General features: G+C 45.2%; 1 protein-coding gene across 8 annotated transcripts in view; it reads right to left on the minus strand.

Annotated features, from left to right (window-relative positions):
* ANKHD1 (ankyrin repeat and KH domain containing 1) overlaps positions 1 to 23,968 on the minus strand; it is a 158,700-nt gene that overhangs the window by 25,780 nt on the left and 108,952 nt on the right. For all 8 annotated transcript variants that reach the window (XM_053242848.1, XM_053242855.1, XM_053242854.1 and 5 more), the window contains 6 exons: positions 22,180 to 22,322; positions 21,573 to 21,786; positions 13,974 to 14,149; positions 13,287 to 13,449; positions 6,904 to 6,999; positions 456 to 572 (listed from right to left, as the gene is read on the minus strand). In XM_053242848.1, coding sequence (XP_053098823.1) covers positions 456 to 572; positions 6,904 to 6,999; positions 13,287 to 13,449; positions 13,974 to 14,149; positions 21,573 to 21,786; positions 22,180 to 22,322 — 909 coding nt within the window. The remainder of the gene's footprint in view (positions 1 to 455; positions 573 to 6,903; positions 7,000 to 13,286; positions 13,450 to 13,973; positions 14,150 to 21,572; positions 21,787 to 22,179; positions 22,323 to 23,968) is intronic.

A 23,968-nucleotide genomic window follows, 5' to 3' on the forward strand; every position in this document is an offset into this window, starting at 1 on the left:
TTATACTTACTCTCAGTTATGGGCATCTAGCTTAGCTTATGTTTTAGAATGCACAAATGACTTGTTTACATAAGAATTGCATTATGTGTAGCAAATCATTTTAACACAAGTATCTATTTTAGAAATGCAGAAATTCAGCCCCATGTTTTGAGCTCCTGCCTATGCACTGATTTGCTATGCTATGGTGGTAAACGTAAACAGAGGCATGGAGGGAGGCACTGTAAGAATCTCTCTCTAGTCCAGAAACTGGGGGGTGGGGGGAGATGTTTAACCCCTGGACCCTCACTCATTTGGTATACGTCTGTTAGTGAGTATACTTGAAAATTAATCTGATTACTCAAAAAAATTAAGATATGATTCAGACCAATTACTCAATCTCCTCTGCTGCATGTACGGACTTGAGTTTGAATGAGAGGAATGTAATATTTCAGCAAGACTACAGCATTTTATCTTACCTTTTCCAAATCTAGCTCTTTCAGCAGGATGCTTGCATTCTTGTTTGCTTCAGCAGCTTGCTGGTCCTTAGCCTTCACAATTGTTTCAACACACTGGTGACACTTTTTCAATAGATCCTATAAAATAAAGAGTATTTTGTGGCGGGTACTTTCAAAGTCTAAAAATACTCTGCTTCCTCTGTATTTAGAACTGCTTTAATCTAGATACATAGATGCACACAGAATATTTTTGTAAATGTGAATTAAACAATATTTCCAAACTGGAATAGACTGATCTACGATTTCCTAAACAGAGCTTTAAAATAAAATATCACTGCTCCCCATGTTTGGGTTAGCTATTCTAAATTTTTAAAGAGCAGAATGAATTCCCACTGAAGCAAAAGAGTTCAAACTAGATGTTCTTCTGGAAGCTGATGATCTCCTTTTGGAACATACTAAATCATCACAGTGTGAACCCAGCTGCATCCCAAACAAACAAACAAACAAAGGGCTGCATCATAGCCACGGATTTTATTGAAAATGGAACACTGATTCTTATTTGAAGGGCTTATTCGATGCAGTTGAATTGAGTGTATTTGGATATGGGTTAGTTCCTATTATATTAGGTCTTGCCCCAAAATTGAGCCAGGCAGTTTCAAGCTGGTTTTACACCTCTAGAGAGAGAAGCCTGCCCACCCCACCCCAACATGGAGCTAATGAAGACTTTGTGCTAACCAATTCTAAAAGAAAAACAGGATAAACATGATACTATTAAAAATCAAAATCAAGTCCCACCGCCCCCATATTATGGGAATAACTAACAAAATAAACTGTCTATTGCTAGAAAAGGCTGTGGAATGGCAGAGTCTACCCTGATCTACGACTCCCATGTAATACTGAACAAGACTAACTGTACCTTCAAGAAGAGTGACTGATGGGAGGGTTGGATGCACTCTGTTCCACTGTCTAGAATGAGCCTTTGAAGAAAGAAGCAATGTTCCATTTTACGGTAGTGGAAGAGTGTGCCCAGATAGAAGACCTTCAGCAGCCCACATTTCAAGGATGAGAAGTCTCTCACTGATGGTGCTAAGAGTTAACAACCAGCTGCAAGACCCTCCTCCTGAAAGATGCATCTGAAGAAACCAGGGTATCATATTTTATAGTGTGGAGAAAAAGACAGATGTCCAGGTAGCTGCTCTGCAAATGTCTAACAGTGGAGCCTGAGTGGAAAGAGCAGCAGAAGTAGCTGAGATACAAGTCAAATCGGCTGTAGTGCCCTGTGGGGCTGTCAAGAGTTGACATAAACATGAGCAATACATCCCCTGATCCACTGGCCAAGGGATCAGGGTAACTTTGTGTACCAGACTAGAGAGACAAAAAGAAACAGAATTCAGAGGTTCTGAAGCCTTTGGTCCTTTTAAGGTACACCTTTACTGCCCTCCGTATGTCCAGGGTGTGCCAAAGGTTGGGCAAAAATAATGCTTGAGGCCTGTGAAAAACTGAATTGATCTTTGGCATTAAGTTGGGATCTGAGTGGAGGAGAAAGTAATCTGGAAATAGCAGACAGAGCTCCTAACTCTGAAATCCTCATGGCTGAGGTGATAATATTGGAACAACACCTTCCAAGATAAGCACTTGAACTCAACTGTGTGATGGGGCTCAGAGCGTCGTTTAGTTAGAGTATGTAATACTAAATTTAAGTCCCATGTGGGGAACAGTGGAATGAAAGGGCTTTAGCAAAGAGGCCATATGCCTAGCTCTTCCCCAAGGAAGCATCTGATATGAGGATGGGAAGTGAGGGATGTGTTAGCTTGGATCATGGAAGAAATAGCTGCTACCTGTCTTTTGAGTGTATTGGGGCTCAGCCCAATTCAGGCCCTTCTGCAGGGATGATAAAACTGATTCCACTGATGCTGAGGTGGGATTTATGCCCTTTTGACACACTAGGTGGAGCAGCTCATCATGAAGCTTGATAGTTCTGAACACTACCTGGAAAAAAACCCACCAGGAGAATCTGTTTTCTTGTAACTGACTCAGAGATTGATGCTCAGTCTTCACACCTTTAAGTGTAGCCAACCTGGGTCCAAGTGAAACACTTTGACAAGTCTGACTTGTCCCCTATAGACATGGGTAGTTCTGATAACAGCTGGACCAGGTTGGACTACCATGGCCTGCAGGGCCAGGCTGGAGCTATCAGGATCACTTTGGCATGGATTTCCCTTATCCTCTGAATTGTATTTGTTACTATCACCTGGGGAGGAAAGGCATATAGGAGGGCTGAGGGCACATCCTGAGTGAGAAACCTGGACATGAAGTTGGGCAACTTCCTGTTGTGGGGGGAGATGCAAACAGATCCACCTGGGTTGAACTGGTGTACTATCCTGTCAAATACAGACTGTTTTATGCTCCATTCCCCTTGATGAACTGCTGGTTCAACCAACTGGCCTTTGCATTGAGTATTCCTTGGATGTGGTCTGCCATCAGGGAACTCAGGTGTTTCTTGGCACAAGTGAGCAACATCGCAGCTTCCTCCACAAGAGAGTTGGAGCATGTGTCACCCCGGCTATTCACCCAGACCTTTGCTGTGGCATCGTCTGTGCGTATCAAGATGTGTTGACCCTGAACTAGTGGCTGGAACTCAAAGACAGTGAACCTTATCATCCAGAGTTTACAGTTTATGCTGAGAGTCCTTTCCAGTGGTGTTGCATAGCCCTGCACTAGCTAGTGGTTGCAGTGGGCTCCCCAGCCAGTGAGATTTGTGCCAGTAATAATTTGCATGTTAAGATGGACCAGAAAGGAAATGCTGATGCGGAGAGCTGCTAAGTGCCATCAATGTAGGGAATTACTGGCTTCTACAAGAACAACAATTCTGAGCCTGGATTTTGAAGCAATTTGGTTCTGCCATAGAAGCATTAGAGCAGACAACCTGCCTCAAGAAACTAGGCCAATGCACACTATTATCATTCCCAAATGATAGGAGAGTTGCGACTTTTTCTGATGGATGAATCTGTAAGTCTGGACAACTTTGTTGTGCTTGCCTTCCAGCAGAGTGTTTGCGAGCAGACTCTGGGATCAGCAGAGAAGATGGATGAGTGGCATTCAAGTTTCACTCTTGTCTGATAATGGCAACAGGATCCAGAGACACTCAATTTGACCCATCAGAGGAATGGTGGAATTGGGATTTTGGATGCTTATGGCACTCTCACCCCCATCGGAGTTTTTCCAAAGTGCAGTTGTAGAAAGATGGCTGTGGCTGTTTTTGTTGTGAGCTAGGTTCCTGTTGAGAACAATCCTCCCCTGAGAAGGTGAGGGCCAGGAACCACCTCTATCCACCAGCTCTTTGAGTTCCTTCCTCACCACTTGCTGTATCCATTCCCTGACTGGATCTCCTCCTATATGGGGGTCTGAATTTTTGGCACCTGACCACTCTTCCCCCACCAGATCTCCTTGCTTTTCTTGGGCAGAGTTTCCTACCTCATCGCCAGTGTCTCCATGGCTGCACTTGTGCCCAGACTCAGTTTTGTGGCATGGAGGATCGGTGTCATCAGGCTATATAGAGGAGCGATCCTTAGTTCCTGATGCAAACCCGTCTCTATTCTTGTCCCAAGGAGAAGGAAGCAGAGGCCCGACCAGAACAGAGGGCTGATGGAAGGTGTGCAGCAGCTTCATTTTCTTTCTGCTTCTTTTGAAGCATCTCTAACTCAACTCCCAATAGGCACAAATCAAACTTGTAAGGAGAAAGCTTGTCCAAAAGAGTCTTCCTCAGCAAAGCTCTCTTCTCTTGCTACCACCTCAGTAGCTGTGGAGACGAACTGAGGAAAAAACTGTCCTCCCTCTCTTCCCACCCTGAGTTTTCTAATCCATATGAGGCGAGGCAGGAACATGACATGAGACAATCACACCTAAAGGAACAATGAAATTACTGAAGAAAAACATAGCTATGAAGTGCACTAAAGCAGCCTTGTCTCCTCAGGGTGAAACAGGACAGAACCGGGGTCAAAAGGGGAGATTCTCCCCCTAGAGGCGCACATCCAGCTTGAACTTGATTGGCCCTGTGTCAGGGCGAGTGAGGAGACTAACCCTTATTCAGATGTATTCCTACACTGCCACAGAATTTGCAACAATGTAGAGACACCAGAATTTTCAAGAATATAGCAGTAACTGATAGTCAAACCTTTTGGAAAAACAATCTAAATTTTCAGAAATCCCCCCCATCCATTTTCTCCTGTGTGCAAATGGATTGGTGATGTTGGTTCTACTAGTGATCTGTTCACTGAGCACAATTCATTATGATATTCTTGTACATACATGATGTTTGGGGGTGCCGAGTTTCTGTAATACAAATATCTTCCAATTCTGACATCTAATCAGCATTTGTAGAAAGCACCATCATGTTCAAAATGCACTTATTTGGGAGCTTAGATGTAACTATAAGAAAAATCTTGGGAGGGGGATTTCAGTCTATTATACTTTTAAATTATTGTCGATAAATGTAGGCATAGTGTGTTTTGCTTTCAGACATATGATATCTTAACAACAACTTGGAGCCTACAGTGTATAGCAATCTGAATATATAACAAAACTACAGTAGTGTCAACAAAATTTTGGTTAGAGATTTCAACATAACATCTCTGCAATATTTCAACAAAATCCATAATTATGATGCAACCGGCATGTGCCACATTCCTCAGGTTTCACATGAAATTACTATTTTCAGGTTTTCTTATGCTGATCTTGATAATAGATGCAAAGATTACAGCTACTAAAGGAAGTTGGGGGATTAGCAGGAAAACCAATTTTGGACTTATTCAGAATGAAACCATTGCACACAGGAAGCAAAAAAAAGGTATGCATGCTTCCCCCCACATTATTTGTAGTAGAAATCCCGCATATCAAAGAAACAATACTAGCCTTCTTGTTAACTTTTAATGAAGGGAGGTTTTTTTTGTTCTTTTTGACCGTGGAAAGCATTCAAATGTGATTCAATGCTTCTGCATGTTAAAATCAGTATTGGTTGAAAGTAAGTCTGCTGATGAATACTAGAATAGTTTTGGACTACCCAGGACATTCCCAATTTACTGGTCTCTCAAGCACTCGCAGGGTCTCCTATTTCTGTTCAATTAATGCACATTATTTTCTAATTTGCTCAATTAGTCAACATATTTTCCACTGAAGGTTGTGCTTTGCATAATCTCTATTTTTAATAGAAGTTTATTGACTCAACACAATATTTTCTACAGAAACAATTCTATCCTCAGCACATCTATATATTTAATTCTCTTATGGCTGACTGAGTAGTGAACTGTGTGGGGATGCGTCTGGATGCCTGCTGGAACTCTCCGAGGTCCTGCAAGAGTTCCAAACATTGCCTTGGGAGGGAACAGTAGCCAGGGAGGCAGGCGGGAGAGAGCAGGAAGAAGCAGATTTGAAGGGGAATCGGCAGGGGAAAGGAGGAAGAAAGAAGGAAACCAGACTCATTGCCTTGGGAAGGAATGGCATCGAAGGTAGCGAGACACCAAGCATCCGGGAAGTACGGCCGCTTTGTGAGCAGTGCGGGCGAAAGATAAATAATGGTGGTGGCAGCAACAAGAAAGCAGAGGAGAATGGGCCAGAAGGCAGGGGGCCGAGGAGACAGGGGCAGAAGGGGGTGGGGGGGTGGGGAAAGGAGCATGTGTGTGTAAGAAATAATGGTGGCTGAACTGGGGTGGGGGAGATCAATAATAGCGGCGGCCAGAAAGCAGAGGAGACCGGGCCTCAAGGGGGGGGCGCGGCCGCCGAGGGGAGACTGGGCCTCAAGGGGGCGGGGGGGAGAAGGCTGGGGGAGTGTACTGTCACACAGATGCTCTCTGCGTCTTCAGTTAGGTCACTGCTATTGTGGTTAGTGGGTTGAATGCAGATACATGATCCCCAGGACACCTACTGGAACCAACAAGTGGCATGAGTGTTTAGCAACTCCCCTCTCCATTCCTTTACCATTTAATGAACTTTTTGTTTCAGATTCTCCCTCACATCCTGCAAATTCTTTGGAGTCTGTTTGCTCTTCAGCTGTACAACTCATGAAGGTTTGCAAACATTTAGCAAGTATTTTTAAGTGAACAATTCCCCTGCATATGCGTGCAAACATACCACATTCACTCTATGACTAAGAAAACACACTCTTAAAACAATCAAGGAAAATGGATTGCATCCAAAACATTTCATTGGAGACAGGAAGGGGGTTTTTTTTTGCCGGGGGTGGGAGTGGGGATTGGCGGCAAAAATAGTTACCATATAAAGCCAAGAATGGGAAGACACTTGGCTAGAAATGAAATTTGTTAGATTTGCCTTTTCAAAGATATTATGCTATGTTTGTTATCTTCTACATTTGTTGAACTGGAAAAACAATTGGTAAAATTTCAGTATATCACCACAAGTTGCAGGTGGTTCACCAAGTCCTTTGAGAACACAGTGGACTTTTCCTAGCACTCACCTTGTCAGTTATTGTTGCGATGTACCTCATGCATTCAATGTCCGAAGGGAATTGGTTTACTTCTTTCACCAAAAACTGAACTACTCTCACGTGCCCCTTTAATAAGAAAAAAAAACATGATTCAAATGTGGCCATTACAGAAAAACAACTACCATTTCTAACCATTACTTGCATCAAAGTTCAGGAATCCTGTATTAAGAAAGTATATAAGAACAGCCTTGCTGAATCAGGCCCAAGGCCTATCTAGTACAGCATCCTGCTTTTCCAGTGGTCCATCAGATGCCTCTGGGAAGCCTACAACCAGAAGACGGTTGAAGCATGCGCCCTCCCCGATGTTGCTCCCTTGCAACTAGTATAAAGAGGTGTCCTACCTCTGAACATGGAGCTAGCACATAGCCACCAAGACTAGTATTAAGCCCCTTTTAAAGTCATCCAAGCTGAGGGCAGTCACCACATCCTGTGGCAGAGAATTCCATAGATCAATTATGAACTGTGTATCTGGGGGAAAACCTTTGTAGGTCCTAAATTTCTTAACAATGTGTTTCATGAATGACTTCTGGTTCTAATGTTGTGAAAGAGGGGAAAAACCTCTCTCTATCCAATAATTCCACACCATGCATCATTTTATAAACCTCTATTATGTCTTCCCTTAGTTGCTTTCCCCCCTAAACTAAGAAGCCCTAAATGTTGTAGCCTTCCCTTGTAAGGAAGGTGCTCTAGATTTTTTGGTTGTCTTCCTATGCACCTTTTCTAGTTCTATAATATTCTTTTTGATAATATGGCAACCCATCTCAATTATACACAGTATTCCAAATGTGGCCACACCAAAGATTTATATAATGGCATAATATTGGCAGTTGTATTTTCAATTCCTTTTCTACTGATCCCTAGCACGGAATTTACCTTTTAACACAGATGCTATGCACTGTGACATTTTCATTAAGCTGTCCACCATGACCCCTCTCTTGGTCAGTCACCAACAGCTCAACCCCAATCACTGTATATGTGAAGTTGGGGTTTTCTGCCCCATGTGCATCACTTTACACTTAATTTTGTTGCCCATTCATTCAGTTTGAAAAGATCCTTTTGGAGCTCTGTACAATCAGTTTTGGATTTCACTATCCGTAATAGTTTAGTGTCATCTACAAATCTGGCCACCTTTCTGCTTACCCCAATTTATAGATCATTTATGAATAAGTTGAAAAGCACTAGTCCCACTACATATCCCTAGAGGACCTTATTTACATCTTTCCATTGTGAAAACTGTCAATTTATTCCTACTCTGTTTCCTGTTCTTCAACCAGTTACCAATCCATGAAAAAAACCTGTTCCCTAACTTAATGACTGCTAAGTTTACTCAAGAGCCTTTGATGAGGAATCTTGTCAAAAACGTTTTGAAAGTCCAAGTATACTATGTCAGGGGTTCACAACAGGGAAATACTAGGGAGTACTTGAGAGGCTCCCAGAGGGTAAAAACAACAAATATTTATATACTGCTTTTCAACAGAGGTTTCCAAAGCGATTTACATAGATAATATGTAATACATAATAATAGCGCCGAAATAAACAATACTACTACTACTACTACTACTACTACTACTACTACTACTAATATATAAAGATGACTCCCTGTCCCCAAAGGGCTCACAATTTAAAAAACTGTACTCAGTCATCCTGCCTCACCAAACTGCATCCAGGCTATTTGCACCCCACCTGAGGATTGCTGGTTTGAAGCCAACACATCCTCGATGATGTGTCCTTGACAGAAGAGAAGGAAAGAGGGTGAAGACCCTCCCTTGCTCCCGATTGGCTAGCTACTTGCTGAAGCTCAGCACACCTCTCCCCTCAACCTGACAGGCTTCAGACAATTAGTGCTGAGTACTCCTGTTGAATACTCACTAATTTCAATAAGAATCTTTATGAGTAAGAGTGTGAATTTCAGCCAGTGACTGTAGAAGACCATCTCCTGGACTATAATACTTAAATTTGTTTTATGTATATTAATTTATTGAATTTGTAGAACACCCTAAACTACTGTCTCTGGGTGGTTTACAACAACGTAGGACAAAAATGAAAACCTAAAAAGCTTGGGTGGGGAAAAAGGTTTTTAAAGACTTTTAAAAAGTTGTCAGAGATGGGGAAGCCCTTATTTCAGCAGGGAGCGCAATCCAGAGACTTGGGACGGCAACAAAGGCGGCCCATCCCTGTGTAGCCACCAGATGACCTGGTGGCAACTGCAGACAAACCTCTCCGGATGATTTCAATGGGTGATAGGGCTCATGGAGAAGAAGACATTCTCTTAAATACCCAGGGCCTAAGCTCTTTAGGGATGTATAGATTATAGCCAGCCCGAAAACCTATTGGTAGTCAGTGTATAGGAGTAATAGGGTCTCTCTGAGAGGACCCAGAGACCAACCTGGCTGCTGAATTCTGTACCAACTGCAGTTTTGGACTATGTACAAAGGCAGCACTGCATTAGTCAAGCCTGAAGTTACCAGCAAATGCTTTACTGTTCTGAGGTTGTTTATTTCAAGAAACTGACACAGCTGGCAAATCAACTCTGGCCACCGCTGTCCTATTATCTCTTCGCATTTTTAGTGGGGCAACTAGTGGGTGGAATGGTGCACTTTGACTCACAAGCATGGGATTTTGCAGAAATGTCAGGTATGTATGATTTAAGCAAGTAAGATCAGACACTCCATCAATCCAAAATGGTGGCCAAAAACCCCCCCCCAAAATTGTGTCATGGTATAAAGTGTTAAAAATCATAAAAATCATTGAAATAGTGGCACAGACCTGAGATTTAGCACAATGTCACATGTTTCTGATTTTAGAAAGTAACTTTAGGCACCCCAAAAATCCAAGATGGTGGCTAAAAATCCAAGATGGTCGCTAAACATAAACATGGTGTCAATATATGTTAAAAAAAAAAATCTAATTCACAGGGATACAGACCTGAGATTTGGCAGAAAAGTTGTCAGGTGTTTATTTTTTTTAAGAAAGCACTGTTAGGCACCCCCAAAATCCAATGTAGTGGCTAAGAATCCAATATGATGTTGCAATATAAAAAGTCATCGGAATCATTCAAACACTGATTCAGCAGAAGTTCTGTCTATTGTTTTAGTAAGCCGTAGGCACGCCAAAAATCCAACATTGTGGCTAAAAATCCAATATTTTGGCTAAACAGAAATATTGGGTCATGTTCTTAAAATTCTTCAGTCATTTGAATAGTGATAAAATGGGGAAAATATCACTAAGATTGTATGGAATTATTTTACTTGATGGAATTGAGTATCAGTATTTGTAACAAGACACCTTTCTTCAGAAACTGAGCCAAAATGAATCTTACTTGTAATTATATTATACAGTTCTATTGAGTACTTATAAGAGCATCCCTGCTGGATCAGGCCCAAGGCCTATCTTGTCCAGCATCTTGTTTTCCATAGTACCCACCAGATGCCTCTGGGAAGCCCACAGGCAAGAGATGAGGACATGCCTGCTCCCCTGCAACCGGTATTGAGAGGCATCTTCCTTCTGAGGCTGGAAGTGGCCTATAGCCATCAGAACTAGTAGCTGTTGATAGACCTGCCCTTCATGGATTTATCCAAGTCCTTTTAAAGCCATTCAAGCTAGCAGCTTGAAAGTACTTCCTTTTGTTGGTAATCTTCCTTTTGTTGCCTTTTCCTAGCAATCAGTTTCATGGGATGACCCCTGGTTCTATTGTGTGTGTGTGGGAGGGGGGATTCTCTCCTCCGCTCTCTCTACTCCATGCATAATTTTATAAACCTTTCTCATGTCTCCCTGTAGTTGCCTCTTTTCACAAATCTCATGCTTGTGAGTCAAAATACACAATTCAGCTTAATTTTCCAATTTAGCTGCTCCACTATTTTGCCAGTTTGTGGTCCTTTCTGTTCTCACCATTTGGGAAGGACTTTCATTTTCTGAAGCAAGACTTCTTGCCTTTTATAGCTTCCATGACTTAGTCATATTGACATCCTCCTGCACTTGGGGATACATTTTGGTATCACAAAATGTGATATATCCTAACTGAGCGTCTATTATTGTGGTTTTAAAAAACTCTATGCACTTTGGAGTGATTTGATCCTCCTGATTTCCCCTTTCAACTTTCTTTTATTCAATTCCCCATTTTTGAGATGTTTCTTCTTCTGAAGTGTCTGTGTTGACTTTCTTTGGTAATTCTCCACTTACATACTGTATGAGCCAAATCTGATCACACTATGGTCATTGTTTCCTATCAGTTCCATGACACTGACATTTTGCACCAGGTCCTGAGTGCTACTCAGGATTGTCTGGGGTTGCCTTCTCTCTGGTCGGTTCCATGACCAACAATTCTAAGAAGCATTCACTTAGGTTATCTAGAAATCTGGCCTCTGTCATTACCTGAACGTGAATTTACCTAGTTTATGCAAGTGTTAGCCACCTAATGGTACAGCAGGGAAGTTACTTGCCTAGCAAGCAAGAGGTTGGTGGTTTGAATCCCTGCTGGTTTGTTTCCCAGACTATGGGAAAAATCTGTATCGGGCAGCAGTGATATAGGAAGATGCTGAAAAGCATCATCTCATACTGTGTGGGAGAAGGCAATGGTAAACTCCTCCTATATTAGGAACATAGGAAGCTGCCATATATTGAGTCAGACCAACATTGGTCTACCTAGCTCAGTATTGTCTTCACAGACTGGCAGTGGCGTCTCCAAAGTTGCAGGCAGGAATCTCTCTCAGCCCTATTTTGGAGAAGCCAGGGAGGAAACATGGCACCTTCTGCTCTTCCCAGAGCAGCCCCATCCCGAGGGGAATATCTAACAGTGTTCACACATCAAGTCTCCCATTCATATGCAACCAGGGCAGACCCTGCTTAGCTAAGGGGACAAGTCATGCTTGCTACCACAGGACCAGCTCTTTTCTCCCAAAAGAAAACCACATGGCTCTGTTGTTGCCAGGAGTTGACACCGATTCAACGGCACAACTTTACCTTTATGTAAGGGTTATTGAAGTCATCCATTATTACAACTCTTGTCTTTCTTTGATACCTCCCTGATTTTTCTCTCCAATTTCAGCTTGCTTTTAACATTTTGATGAGGGCAATAGCACATCCCTAATAATACTCTCCCCTCACCCACTCCCAGTCCTTGTATTACTCACAGTGTTGTATTACTTACAATGTTTCACCAGAAAAATGTGATCCTCTTAGGTTCTCAAGCTTTTTAGATTCTATCTTTTCTTTACAATACACCACCTCCAATGCTTCTCTCCCTGTTATTTCTATAGAGTTTGTATCCAGGTGTAACCATGTCCCACTAAGTTTCCATTATGCCTACAAAACCTATGGTTTTGTTTGCAACTAAGCACTCCAGCTCACCTGTCTTGCCTTGGAGACTTTTGGCACTGGCATATAAAATATGGAGTCTCTTTCCAGATGTCAGAGAGTGCGATCTCCCTTACTGCCATGTGACCTCTTTGACCAGCTACCATATTCTTCTGTCTGCTCTTTTCCTTAACAGCTACACCCTCAAACCTTACAGGATGATGTTTACTCAACTGGATGCTGCCCAGCTCCTATAAATTTTCTTTCATGTGTCATTTCAAAAGCTGTTCTGTGACCTTTTCAATTTTGTGCTAGAAGTCTGGTTCCTTCATGGTTCAAGTGGCACCCATCCCTCAGCTTGTCCCAAAATGTTCCCCTGTATAACAAAACTAAACCCCTCCTCCTGACACCCTTCAGCAATGTCTGCTTTGCTGCCCTTTGTGTGGAAGAGGTGGTATTTCTAAGAATGCTACTTTGGAGTCCTAGACTTCAATATGCTATCTAGCAACCTGAATTTTATGACAGCTATGAATGCACCACTGAGAGACCTTAAAGGTCAAGTTGAAGACAGATCATCCTGGAGAGAATCTATCTATGTGGTTGCTAAGAGTCGGCACTGACTTGATGGCACTTAATCAACCTAAATTTGCTTCCAGAAACTTACAACTACATTTCCCAGTTTCATTGGTGCCAATGTGCACATCACAACCATGACTTCTCCTAAGCACTATATAACAGCCTTTCTAGATGCTGCACAACATCCACAAACTTCACATCAGGAAAGCAAGCCAGCTTACAGTCCAATGCTCATCACAAACCCATCTCTCTATGCCCCTAATGATTGAATCACTCACTACAGGGAAGTCTTATGGGTTCATTATCCAAGGAATGAGTCCCTTCTAAGGGAGCATTTCCCTCTTCCATGATGTCCTCCTTTCCCAATTCCCAATGATTCAGTCTCAAGGCAAGCAGGAACAGATACAACAGGGGAGGGGGTGGAGCTCATTTCAAAGAAAAAAAACTATAGCAAAGGAAAAACCACCAAGATTTTGCCAATTTACCTTACGAAAAGCTGACATAAGGGGCGTGATTTTCCGATTATCTGCAGCATCCACATCAGCTCCTGCCTGCACAAGCAACTGCACTACATCCAGGTGGCCACCATTTGCTGCCAACCAGAGTGGTGTGTTTCCTTTCTTGTTGCGAACGTCAATATGTGCCCCTCTGAAAGAAGTTAGAATACAATGAGAGTTGACAAGTCATTCAGGCAGAGGTTGAAACAAAACTTCATATTACAAGCACTGATCAATTTATTTTTATTTTTTAAAAACATTTTTTATATCCTGCTCTTCCTCCAAGGATCCCAAAGCGGTGTACTACATACTTAAGTTTCTCCTTACAACAACCCTGTGAAGTAGGTTAGGCTGAGAGAGAAGTAACTGGCCCAGAGTCACCCAGCAAGTATTTGGCTGAATGGGGATTTGAACTTGGGTCTCCCTGGTCCTAGTCCAGCACTCTAACCACTATACCACGCTGGCTCTCTTGGAACTAGTTAAGACCTTCAGAATATTCTTCATGATCATGAAATGTTTATTATAAGACCAAGTTAAATGTAGAATCCCATTCTGTAATGGACTGACTAATCTCCTTAAGACAGGGACCTTTTGGGGGTCGGGGTCGGGATCTATGTAAAATGCTGAGTATACTGATGTTACTGAGTAATGGTTACTTAACAGGAAGTGTCATACCGATTGATCAGGAGCTCACAAAACTTGTAGTGGCCTTTATCTGCAGCAATTGTCAAAGCAGTATCTCTTGAGGAAGGCACAGGGGGAGCATTGACATCTGCTCCTTTATCAAGAAGAACTCTTCCAACTTCTGCATAACCTCCAGAAGCCGCTTCCATCAAAGGGGTGAGCCCAGTCTGTTTAAAATAATTTTATATCACACTTAAGCAATTATGAAAAGAACCTAGAAGTTATTACTGACCCCTTTTACTACTTCCCATATTACCAACCCCTGTTTCAGTCCTCCTCAACTGTACCAACATGTCCACAGGTTGGTTATGAAAAGTCAGAAAAGAACGTTTCAAGGGCTTACAGCCAGACGGCTGTAACATAGTAACATATGAAACGACTTTTTATAGGGTTTCACGATTCATTCGCCATGACAAGTGGCCCATCATTCTCTGGAAGGATGACAAGAGGAGCCAGTCTTCAACTCTCCAGCTTCAAGCTCAAGGCAAAGCTCAGGCTGGATGCCTTGGAAGTGGGGGCAGACACGCTTAGGTTATTGCCCTGCTGCCAAATTGAGCTTCAAGCTTTTTCTCTGGTTTTGGAGATTGGAACATTGGTTTCACTTACCGTGAAGGCTTCTTCTGGTTGGTGTTGCCAGGGACACCTCTGGGTTATCCTTTCCCACTAGCTCCTAGGCAGGACAGATTAGATTTGCCAATAGAGATTTGGCCACACCTCCTTGGGGCTAGGAGAATAACCCCTCCCAGTTCTTTCATCAGAGATACATATACACACCAAAGAAGGTAACAGAAAGGTAAGAACCATGGAAACAACAGGTATTAAAAACCGGGAACTGAACTAAGTGCTTGGAAGGTCTACAAGAGTTAGCCTTGGAGCGGTAGTGATGACTGTCCCGAAAAGCTATTGCTTAGCCTAGGTAGTCAGAGGATACACCACCTTTATCAGGGTGAGGCCAGGAGCGCCAAACTGGGTGGGTCGAGGTGTCCCTGGCAACACCAACCAGAAGAAGCCTTCACGGTAAGTGAAACCAATGCTCTGTTCTCGGCTGTTGTTGCCAGGGTCACCTCTGGGACATACCACAGCTTGGCCAAAACCGGGCGGGAGCGCTCCGGCGTACTCCTGAGAGAGGACCCGCCGAAGCACCCTTCTGCCAAACGCGGCTTGGATGGTAGCGTGGGTCTTGATTTTATAATGCCTGGTAAACGTTGAGGGCGTGGACCAAGTGGCGGCCCTACATATGTCCTGAGCTGGCGGCATTAGATGAAAAAACGGCTGTGGAAGCTGCAGCCCTTGTTGAGTGCGCCAAGATGTTTGATGGTGGTCTAAGATGTTGCACCTCATACGCTAGTACGATGCAACGGGTGATTGTGGGCAACGTTACGGGGTAACCTAAGAACCTAGGGTGAAACGAAACGAACATCTTGTCCGTGGTCCGAAGTGAGGCTGTACGCTTAAAATATCTCTTTAGACATTGATGGACATCTAGGTTGTGCCACAACTTCTCCTTCTCATGCACTGGATGCGGGCAGAACGAAGGGAGGAAAACATCCTGAGACTGGTGAAAAACCGAAGCGACTTTAGGTCTAATGAAAGGGTCCGGAATCAGCCTTACAGCTTCCTTGGAGAAGATACAGAATGATTTGTGAATAGACAGAACTCTCAGCTCTGAAACCTGCCTTGCCAATGTTATTGCTACTAGAAAAGCCAGTTTGAACGACAGCACCTTAAGTGGGACGTCGGTTCGAATGGAGCCCTTTGGAGTGCCTTTAGGACAACATGCAGGTCCCATGACGGAAAGCGGTGAACAGTTGGTGGGGACAACAGCGTTGCTCCCTGCAAAAAATGTTTGAGGTGCGTAAACGTTTGCCAAGTGTCCATCTTATTTCCTGATATCAGGCCTACTAGGGACGCTGCTTGGCGTTTTAAGGTGTTTGGTCGTAGACCTTTTTCCAAGCCCTCTTGTAGAAAAAGGAGGAGGTGCTGCAACTTGGCGCTGCCCCTAGGTACTGAGTGACGGACTGACCAACGAAGAAAAGCCCTCCACGTACACTGGTATATACGGTTAGTAGAGGGTCTACGGGACGCCAACATGGTGGTGACGACTTTAGTCGAATATCCATGCTGCAAGCCTTAGCCAGCCCGGATCGGGATGCAGAACTGGCCCCTGTGACAGCAGGTCGGGAAGAACCAGGAGTTCCCAGGGAGCCTCCGTGGATAGATGTAGGAGCTCTGGGAACCAAGGCCTTCGTGGCCAGAACAGAGCTATTAATATGGCTTGGGCTCGCAGTAGCCGTATCCTCCTCAGGACCCTGGCTAACAAGGGGGTCGGGGGTAGGCGTACAGTAGGCCCTCCGGCCATTCGGTTGATAGTGCGTCCGAGGCCACAGCCCTCCTGCATGGGAACCTGGTCATGAACCGAGGCAGTTGTGCGTTCGACGGAGAGGCGAAGAGATCGACCACTGGGGTTCCCAGTCTCCTGACGATTGCTTGGAAGATAGTCGGATGTAGTGACCACTCCCCTGGCTGAACATCTTCCCTGCTGAGCCAGTCTGCCAACACGTTCAGATCTCCCTTCACATGATGGGCTGTCAATGAATTTAGCTCTTTCTCTGCCCAAGAGAGTAGGTGAATCGCCTCCTGGTGCAATGACTTCGAGCAGGTTCCCCCTTGCCGGTTCACATGCGCCTTTGCAGTTGTGTTGTCTGTTTTTATTAATACGTGACGCTTGCGAACTGTCGAATGGAAAGCTAGCAGCGCCGGTCGAATGGCATGGAGCTCCCTCCAGTTGATGCTGTGCTTCTTTTCCGCCTCTGTCCACAGACCCTGGGCCGTCAGGCTGAGGCAGTGGGCACCCCAGCCCCTGTTGCTGGCGTCCGTGGTCACTATGATTCTGGGGGAGTCCAGAAACTCCCTTCCCTGGAGCAGGTTCACCAGAGACAACCACCAACGAAGTGATCTCCTGAGAGTGAGTGACAGCCTCAACCTCACCGTGCAATAGACTGCTGGTGAGGGAGCAGAAACCACTGGAGGGACCTGCAGTGTAGATGAGCCCAAGAGACGACCTCTATCGTGGTGACCATCAGGCCCAGGAGCCTTGCTAGAGACAACAGCAGAGGGGACGGAGACAGCAGAATGCTCTGTATTTCCTCCCTGATCGTCTCGAAACGGTCTTGCGGAAGGAAGAGCCGGTCTCTTTTTGTGTCGATCATGACGCCCAGGTGACGGAGCTGCTGGCTTGGAATGAGTTGACTCTTTTTTCGGTTGACTACGAAACCGTGGAGTTCTAGTTCTGAGAGTGTCACTGAGAGATCTCGCTGGGCCCCTGGGTAGGTATGCGATTGGACAAGCAAATCATCAAGCTACGCAAATAACCTGACCCCCTGTAGTCGAAGGCGCGCCACCAGGGGGGCCAGGACTTTGGTGAACACCCTGGGAGCGGAAGAGAGGCCAAATGGAAGAGCAGCATATTGAAAATGAAGGCCTGTGTACTTGAAGCGCAACAGCCTTCTGCTCTCCTGGTGAATCGGGATATGCAAATAGGCCTCCTTGAGGTAGAGAGACACTAAGAGGTCCAGATGATGCAGGGCTTCCGTGATTGACCATAATGTCTCCATGCGAAAACGCTCCCGCTTAACCCATTTGTTCACGTATTTTAAGTCTAGGACCGCTCGCCTGGACCCGTCCCTTTTGAGGACGGTAAACAGAATAGAATAGACGCCCTCCCCCCTCCTGGGCGGATGGAACCGGTTCTATCGCTCCAATTTCCAGCAGGTGACGGATCGCCTGGGACATCTCTGCATGTTTCTTCCAAGAGTGAGATCTTGGGGTTGGAAGAAACCGTTGGGGAGGGGGGGCATCCAACCCTATTCTGTACCCTGTCCGAATGATTAGAAGGACCCAACTGTCTGTTATGGAGAACTCCCAGACAGTGAGGAAGCCCCCCAGGCGGCCCCCCAGGAATCCCAAGTGGGCATCATTGACTTGTCTTTTGCTTGGTTGCAGTGGGCTGTGGCTTGAAGTATGGCCGGCCCCTGTAAGAGGAACGTTGGTGTCCCCAGGAACCACACTGTTGCCTAGTGTCTCTATCCCTGCCCCTGAAAAGCCAAGAACCTCGAAAGGGCTGTGACTGAGAAAGCCCCTTCTTAAAAGCACGATCAGGCTTGCGGCCAGCCAATAGCAATAGCAATAGCAATAGCAATAGCACTTACATTTATATACCGCTCTATAGCCGAAGCTCTCTAAGCGGTTTACAATGATTTAGCATATTGCCCCCAACATTCTGGGTACTCATTTTACCGACCTCGGAAGGATGGAAGGCTGAGTCAACCTTGAGCCCCTGGTCAGGATCGAACTTGTAACCTTCTGGTTACAGGGCGGCAGTTTTACCACTGCGCCACCAGGGGCTCCTGCGCCACCAATGGCATGGTTTTGCGCTTGTCATAAGATTCCACTAGGACGTCCTTAAGGGCGGCCTCCCCGAACAATTTTGTTGCGTCGTAAGGCACAGAGGTCAGGTTACTCTTTGACGTATTGTCAACTGACCAGTTCTTTAACCACAAGTGGCGGCGCCCCAGCACTGATGCGGCAGCTACTCTTGAGGAAAACCTGACGGAGTCCAATGTAGCATCCGCTATAAAGGCCTGAGCCTTCTGCACCTTGACCAGTTGCTGTCTCAGTTTAACTGGGTCAGAGGGTGTGTCATTGAGTAGATCGTCTAGCCACAAGAGGGAAGCTCTTGCTGCCATAGAGGCTGCAGTGGCCGCTCGTGTGGACAATGAAGAATTATCATGCGCTCTCTTAAAGGCAAGCTCAGCCTTTTTATCGGCTGGGTCCCTTAACGTTACCTCACCATCCCGCAAGACCAGGGAATTGGAGACCAACTGGGCGATGGGAGCATCGGCGCAGGGTGTCTTGAGTAGGTCAGATGGTTCCTGCTGGTAAGAGTAGAAGCGATTAGTCACTGACATAGGTTTCCTATTAGCTGCTGGGAGCAGCCATTCCTGCTTAACTACCTCTGTGAACAGGCTAGGGAAGGGCAATAGAATGTCTTTAGGCTTCGCCCTTGGGAAAACTATCTCCCCTTTGTCAGAGGTGGCGGAATCGATGGATGCGCCCTGATGCAGTCCTATTGTCTTAATAATTCGAGACATTAATGGATTGTAATCCTCGGCCACAAATAGCCTTTGTGAGACCAACACAGCCTCATTGTCCTCCCCTCCAGATCTCTCTCCTTCCTCCCTGTCGGGGTGTTCTGGATCTTGTGGCAGACCTCCCGGGTTGGATGGACTATCCCCCGCATCGGAATCAGAGGCGTTGGGGGCCCTTGGTTTCGTGGGTCTGGGGTCAGCTGGGATAGGATCCCCGGAGTTGTGCTCAGAAAGCTCAGAAGAACGAGGGGAGGAGGGTGCGTGCTTTGCAGGCTTTGACACCTTTTTATTTTTAAGGTGTTTTTTCTTTTCTTTTGCCTTTTTAGGTGAGGGGCTATCTTCCCTACTGGAGGAGGAGCTTTCAGAGGACGAGACGGTCCTTTTCTTTCTCTTATATTTTCTTTTTTCCTTTTTAGCAGGTCTGACCTGGTAAACTGTCTCTATGATGGCGTTTTTAAACCACGCCTGCCATTCAGGAGGTACAGTCTTTGGCATGGTTATGGAAGGGACAGCCACTCCTGACATGCTAGTCTGCCCCAGTGTCACAATAGCAGGATTCCGATACTCCTCCAGTACCTCCCTGAAAGGCGATTTTACACACGAGGTCCCTGCAGAGGGCTGGTTGGAAGCCTCTAAAATGGCCGCCGCTCCCTCCTTTCGCGCCATTTTCGCCCTCTCCTCCGCCATTTCGCGCTCTTGTAAAAGCGGTACCTGCCTTATCTCCGCCGATGTAGGAAGCGGATTAGCGCAGGGAAACCTCGAAAAGAGCAGGCAGTTGTCCGAATCTAAAGAGGTCATTTGCGCCGTGCGTCTGGCTGCCGAGGTGCTCGTCTTGTGGCCCGAAGGTGGGAGAACGGAGGCAAGCTGAGAAGCGAGCAGCGCGGGAGGCTCTGAGGCGGCCGTCGTAGGCAGCGAGGCCGTTTTGATAGCTGTGGCTGTTGGGGCGAGAAGTGCTGCCGCCGCTGCAGCTATCGGCAGGAGAATCGGGCGGTCTGCCGACAATAGCTGAGGAACCTGAGAGGTGGGCGAGAGGCGGTCTGCCGAAAGTGGTTGAGGGGCCTGAGAGGTGGGCGGGAGACCCCCTCTAGGCAGGGGCAAGCCAAACGGCTTTGAAGTACCGGGACCAAACGGCTCTTGGCGGGGCCCACGTGGCACTAAAACAAACTTTCCCCTATGCTCAGACTCCATACAAGAGGGAGCAGGATGGGAGAGGGAGAAGAGAAGGGACTACGAGAACGACAATAACGTTTTGGTTTTTTTAGTGACAAAGGACGAAGGAGGACGAACGACGAGGAAAAACTCACGACAGGAGACTAAATGCAAAGAATAATTGCGGAGCTGAAGAAAAAACCCTCTGCATGGAGCTGAGCGAGGACAGAAAGAACTGGGAGGGGTTATCCTCCTAGCCCCAAGGAGGCGTGGCCAAATCTCTATTGGCAAATCAAATCTGTCCTGCCTAGGAGCTAGTGGGAAAGGATAACCCAGAGGTGTCCCTGGCAACAACAGCCAAGAAGGTGCTTGGTGCTGGCCAGTCTGATGGTAGGCTACAGAGATGATTCAGATGGAGCCAAGCCTCAGTCTCTCTCTCTAGCTTCAGGTTCCAAGCCCCTGCACAGCCCAACACAACTGTGGGGATGAATCTTGCTGCAATCCTATTTATGCTTACCTACAAGTCCCATGGAACACAGTGAGGCTTCCTTCCAAATAAATATGTTCAAGATTGTGCCAAGAAGGAGCAGCAGGGTCCTGGCAATCACAGATTTTGGCTTGGCCACCAAGATTGTGTGAAGCCCTACTTATTCATGTCAACACAAAGATCCTGCCTGCAAATTCTCAAGCCTTAAAGTCTCTAGCATCCAGGGGTGGCACTTCTGTGCCCTGTATGATTGCATCATGTGCTCCCAATCAAAAGGATACCCAATCATTATCTGCTCATCAAGCAACACTATGGTACCCATATAATCTGACTACTTAGTGATTTAAAGAAGGTTCTATGAAGACTCAAGAGCATGTTCAGAATAAATCACACAAACTGAAAGCATCAAAATGTAAATCTGCAAATCATTACATAATTTATTCTCAACAAAATATGTGCAGCATAGATTTTCATTTTAGAAGGTTTCACATCCAAATGCAATACTTTGCTTTAGAACCCAACTTGGGGGTTTTGAATATTGGGCATCTGAACAATTGTGTAAATATAGTTATTTTAACAAGTTTGGGTGCAATGTTTGGATTCAATGGCTGACATTGAATATTGGTATATTATCCAAAGTAAACACAATAATACTTAACGTTTTAAATTATTGCTACTGGCCCAGTCAAGTTACTGAAGTAACTTGAGGTTCACATATCTGCACCGACAGGTTCTCAAAAATCACTCCTTGTAGATAGCATTTTTACCCAAGCTCACCTAAAAAAGAAAGTTTATCTGCCAGCTCACCTTTGCCCTATGTTCAACGTTTGCTTTTCTGTCCAAAAGCAGACTGACAACCTCTGCTCTGCCCTGGAAACAGGCCAAAGTGAGTGCTGTGTTTCGATTGGTTTCAATCTGGGCATTAATATCAGAGCCCATATCAAGCAAAAGCTTCACTGCAGGTACATGGCCATTCATAGCCGCCAACATCAGAGGAGAAATGCCTAGCTTACTCCCAGTCCTATAAAGGGAAGAGAAGCAATACAGATACTAGCATGACAGAACCTGGACAAATGCACAAGACAAACAGCATTTTACAGAAAACTGGAAGAAAGAAACAAGAGATATTAAAGTCATCTGCAACTAACTGATATCAATAGACAGAAGCCAACTTTTCACTGGTTAAACACTACCAGAATTTTAAAAAGCAGTGCATATCACCAAATCATATGAATGTAAGAGACTGATAAGATGGACCGCTATACTTGCCATCAGTAGCTGTTTCATTAGAATTTAAAATATCTGAATATGAAGGTAGCAGTTGAATGAAACCATCCCCCAATATCTGCCTTCCAAGAGAACCAGAAATGGCACATCTAGCTTTCCACAAAGCCCAAGCACTACAGCCTGTTACCTTGAATTAATTTCTGCTCCAGCATTAAGTAAGATCTTAATAATGTTTACATATCCCCCAGATGCAGCAAGACTTAGAGGTGTATAATCAGACACATTTCTGTGTTCTTTGTTTGCTCCTCGTGCCAGCAGCAAGTCAACCACCTGAAATGTACAATAGTATTAGCATAATCAGAGAATGATATTCCTTATTAGTGAGACTAGGAAGCACTCAGAGTCAGTAAAATGCACAACAAATAGGCCTATGCAACTAGAAATGCTGGAATGCCCCATAGCACGATTCCAGCCCCCCACCCCCACAGCAGTTGATCACGGGGGCAAATTTATTCAGCATATTTGTATACCACCCCAAACCTACATCTCTGGGTGGTGTACATTAACACAACACAGATAAAAGAGGAAGTTAAAACATTAAAATAATTTAAAACAATGATAGACATTGTAAGTCTAATTAAAAGCTTGGGTGAATAAATGTGTCTTAATAGCCCTTTTAAAAGTTGTCAGAGATGGGGAGGCTTTTCAAAAGACTTGGTATTACAATGGAGAAGGCCCGTTCCCAAGTAGCCAGACAAGTTGGTGGCAGCTGCAGACAGACCTCCCTAGACAATCTCAATAGGCAGCAGGGCTTGTAACGGAGAAGGCATTCTCTTAAATACCCGGGGCCTAAGCTTAGGGCTTTATAGGTTATAACCAGCACTTTGTATTTTGCCTTGAACTAACCAGTGCAGTTCTTTAATATAGGTGTAATGTTGTCTCAGATGATTCAGAGACCAACCTGACTGCCGCATTTTACACCAGCTGCAGTTTCCCGACTACATTCAAAGTCAACTCCATATAGAGCGCATTGCAGTAATCAAGCCTGGAGGTTACCAGCATGCATTATCTCAAGAAATGGCAGCAGCTGCAAAATCAACCGAAGCTGATAGAAAGCACCTCTGGCCACTGCCTCAACCTGAGACATCAGAGAGCGGTTTGTATCTAAAAGCACTCCCAGACTGCATACCTGTTCCTTCTGGGGGAGTATAACCCCATTCAGGACAGGGACAAAGAAGTTGTCTCCTGTGTTCTGAACTGGCGCAATAAGTATCTCTGTCTTATTTGGATTCAGTCTGTTTGCCATCCCTCATCCAGCCCATCACCACCTCCAGGCAGGCATTTAGGGAGATTATACCTTTCCCCCAATTTGGGTAATAGATTTGGGTGTCATCAGCATACTGAGAACACCCTGCACCAAACCTCCTGATGATCTCTCGCAGGGATTTCATGTGGATGTTAAAAAGCTTTGGAGACAGTATAGAGCCTTGTGGGACTCTTGTTTTGAAGAACAGAAGCTCTTGTTTTGAAGAACAGTCTCCAAGTGACATCATCTGGAATCTGCCTGAGAGGTAGAAGCAGAACCACCGCAAAGCAGTGTCTCCCACTCCCAATCACCTCAGATGCTCCAGAAAGATGCTGTGGTTGATGAAAGTAGCTGCTGAGAGATCCAAAAGGACCAAGAGAGTCACACGCCCTCTGTCAATTCCCAATAGGAGATCATGTATCAGGCCAACCAGGGCAGTCTCCACCCCCTAGCCTGCCCAAAATCCAATTGCCCCAGGTTGTATGGTGGTGGTGGGTGAGCGCTCTTTAATGCCCAACCCAGCACTGGTATGTGGGAGACTGGATGTGTCGAGAGAATACCGGGAGGGTCTATGGGGAGGGCACGGATTCGTATCAGGGAGCCTGGGAGAAGCTTTGAGAGGAACCAACTCCTAGTTGTCATTAAAAAAATAGTGCAGAGATTATGGTTA

This window comes from Hemicordylus capensis, chromosome 4 (assembly GCF_027244095.1).
Source record: "Hemicordylus capensis ecotype Gifberg chromosome 4, rHemCap1.1.pri, whole genome shotgun sequence".
Taxonomy (NCBI): domain Eukaryota; kingdom Metazoa; phylum Chordata; class Lepidosauria; order Squamata; family Cordylidae; genus Hemicordylus; species Hemicordylus capensis.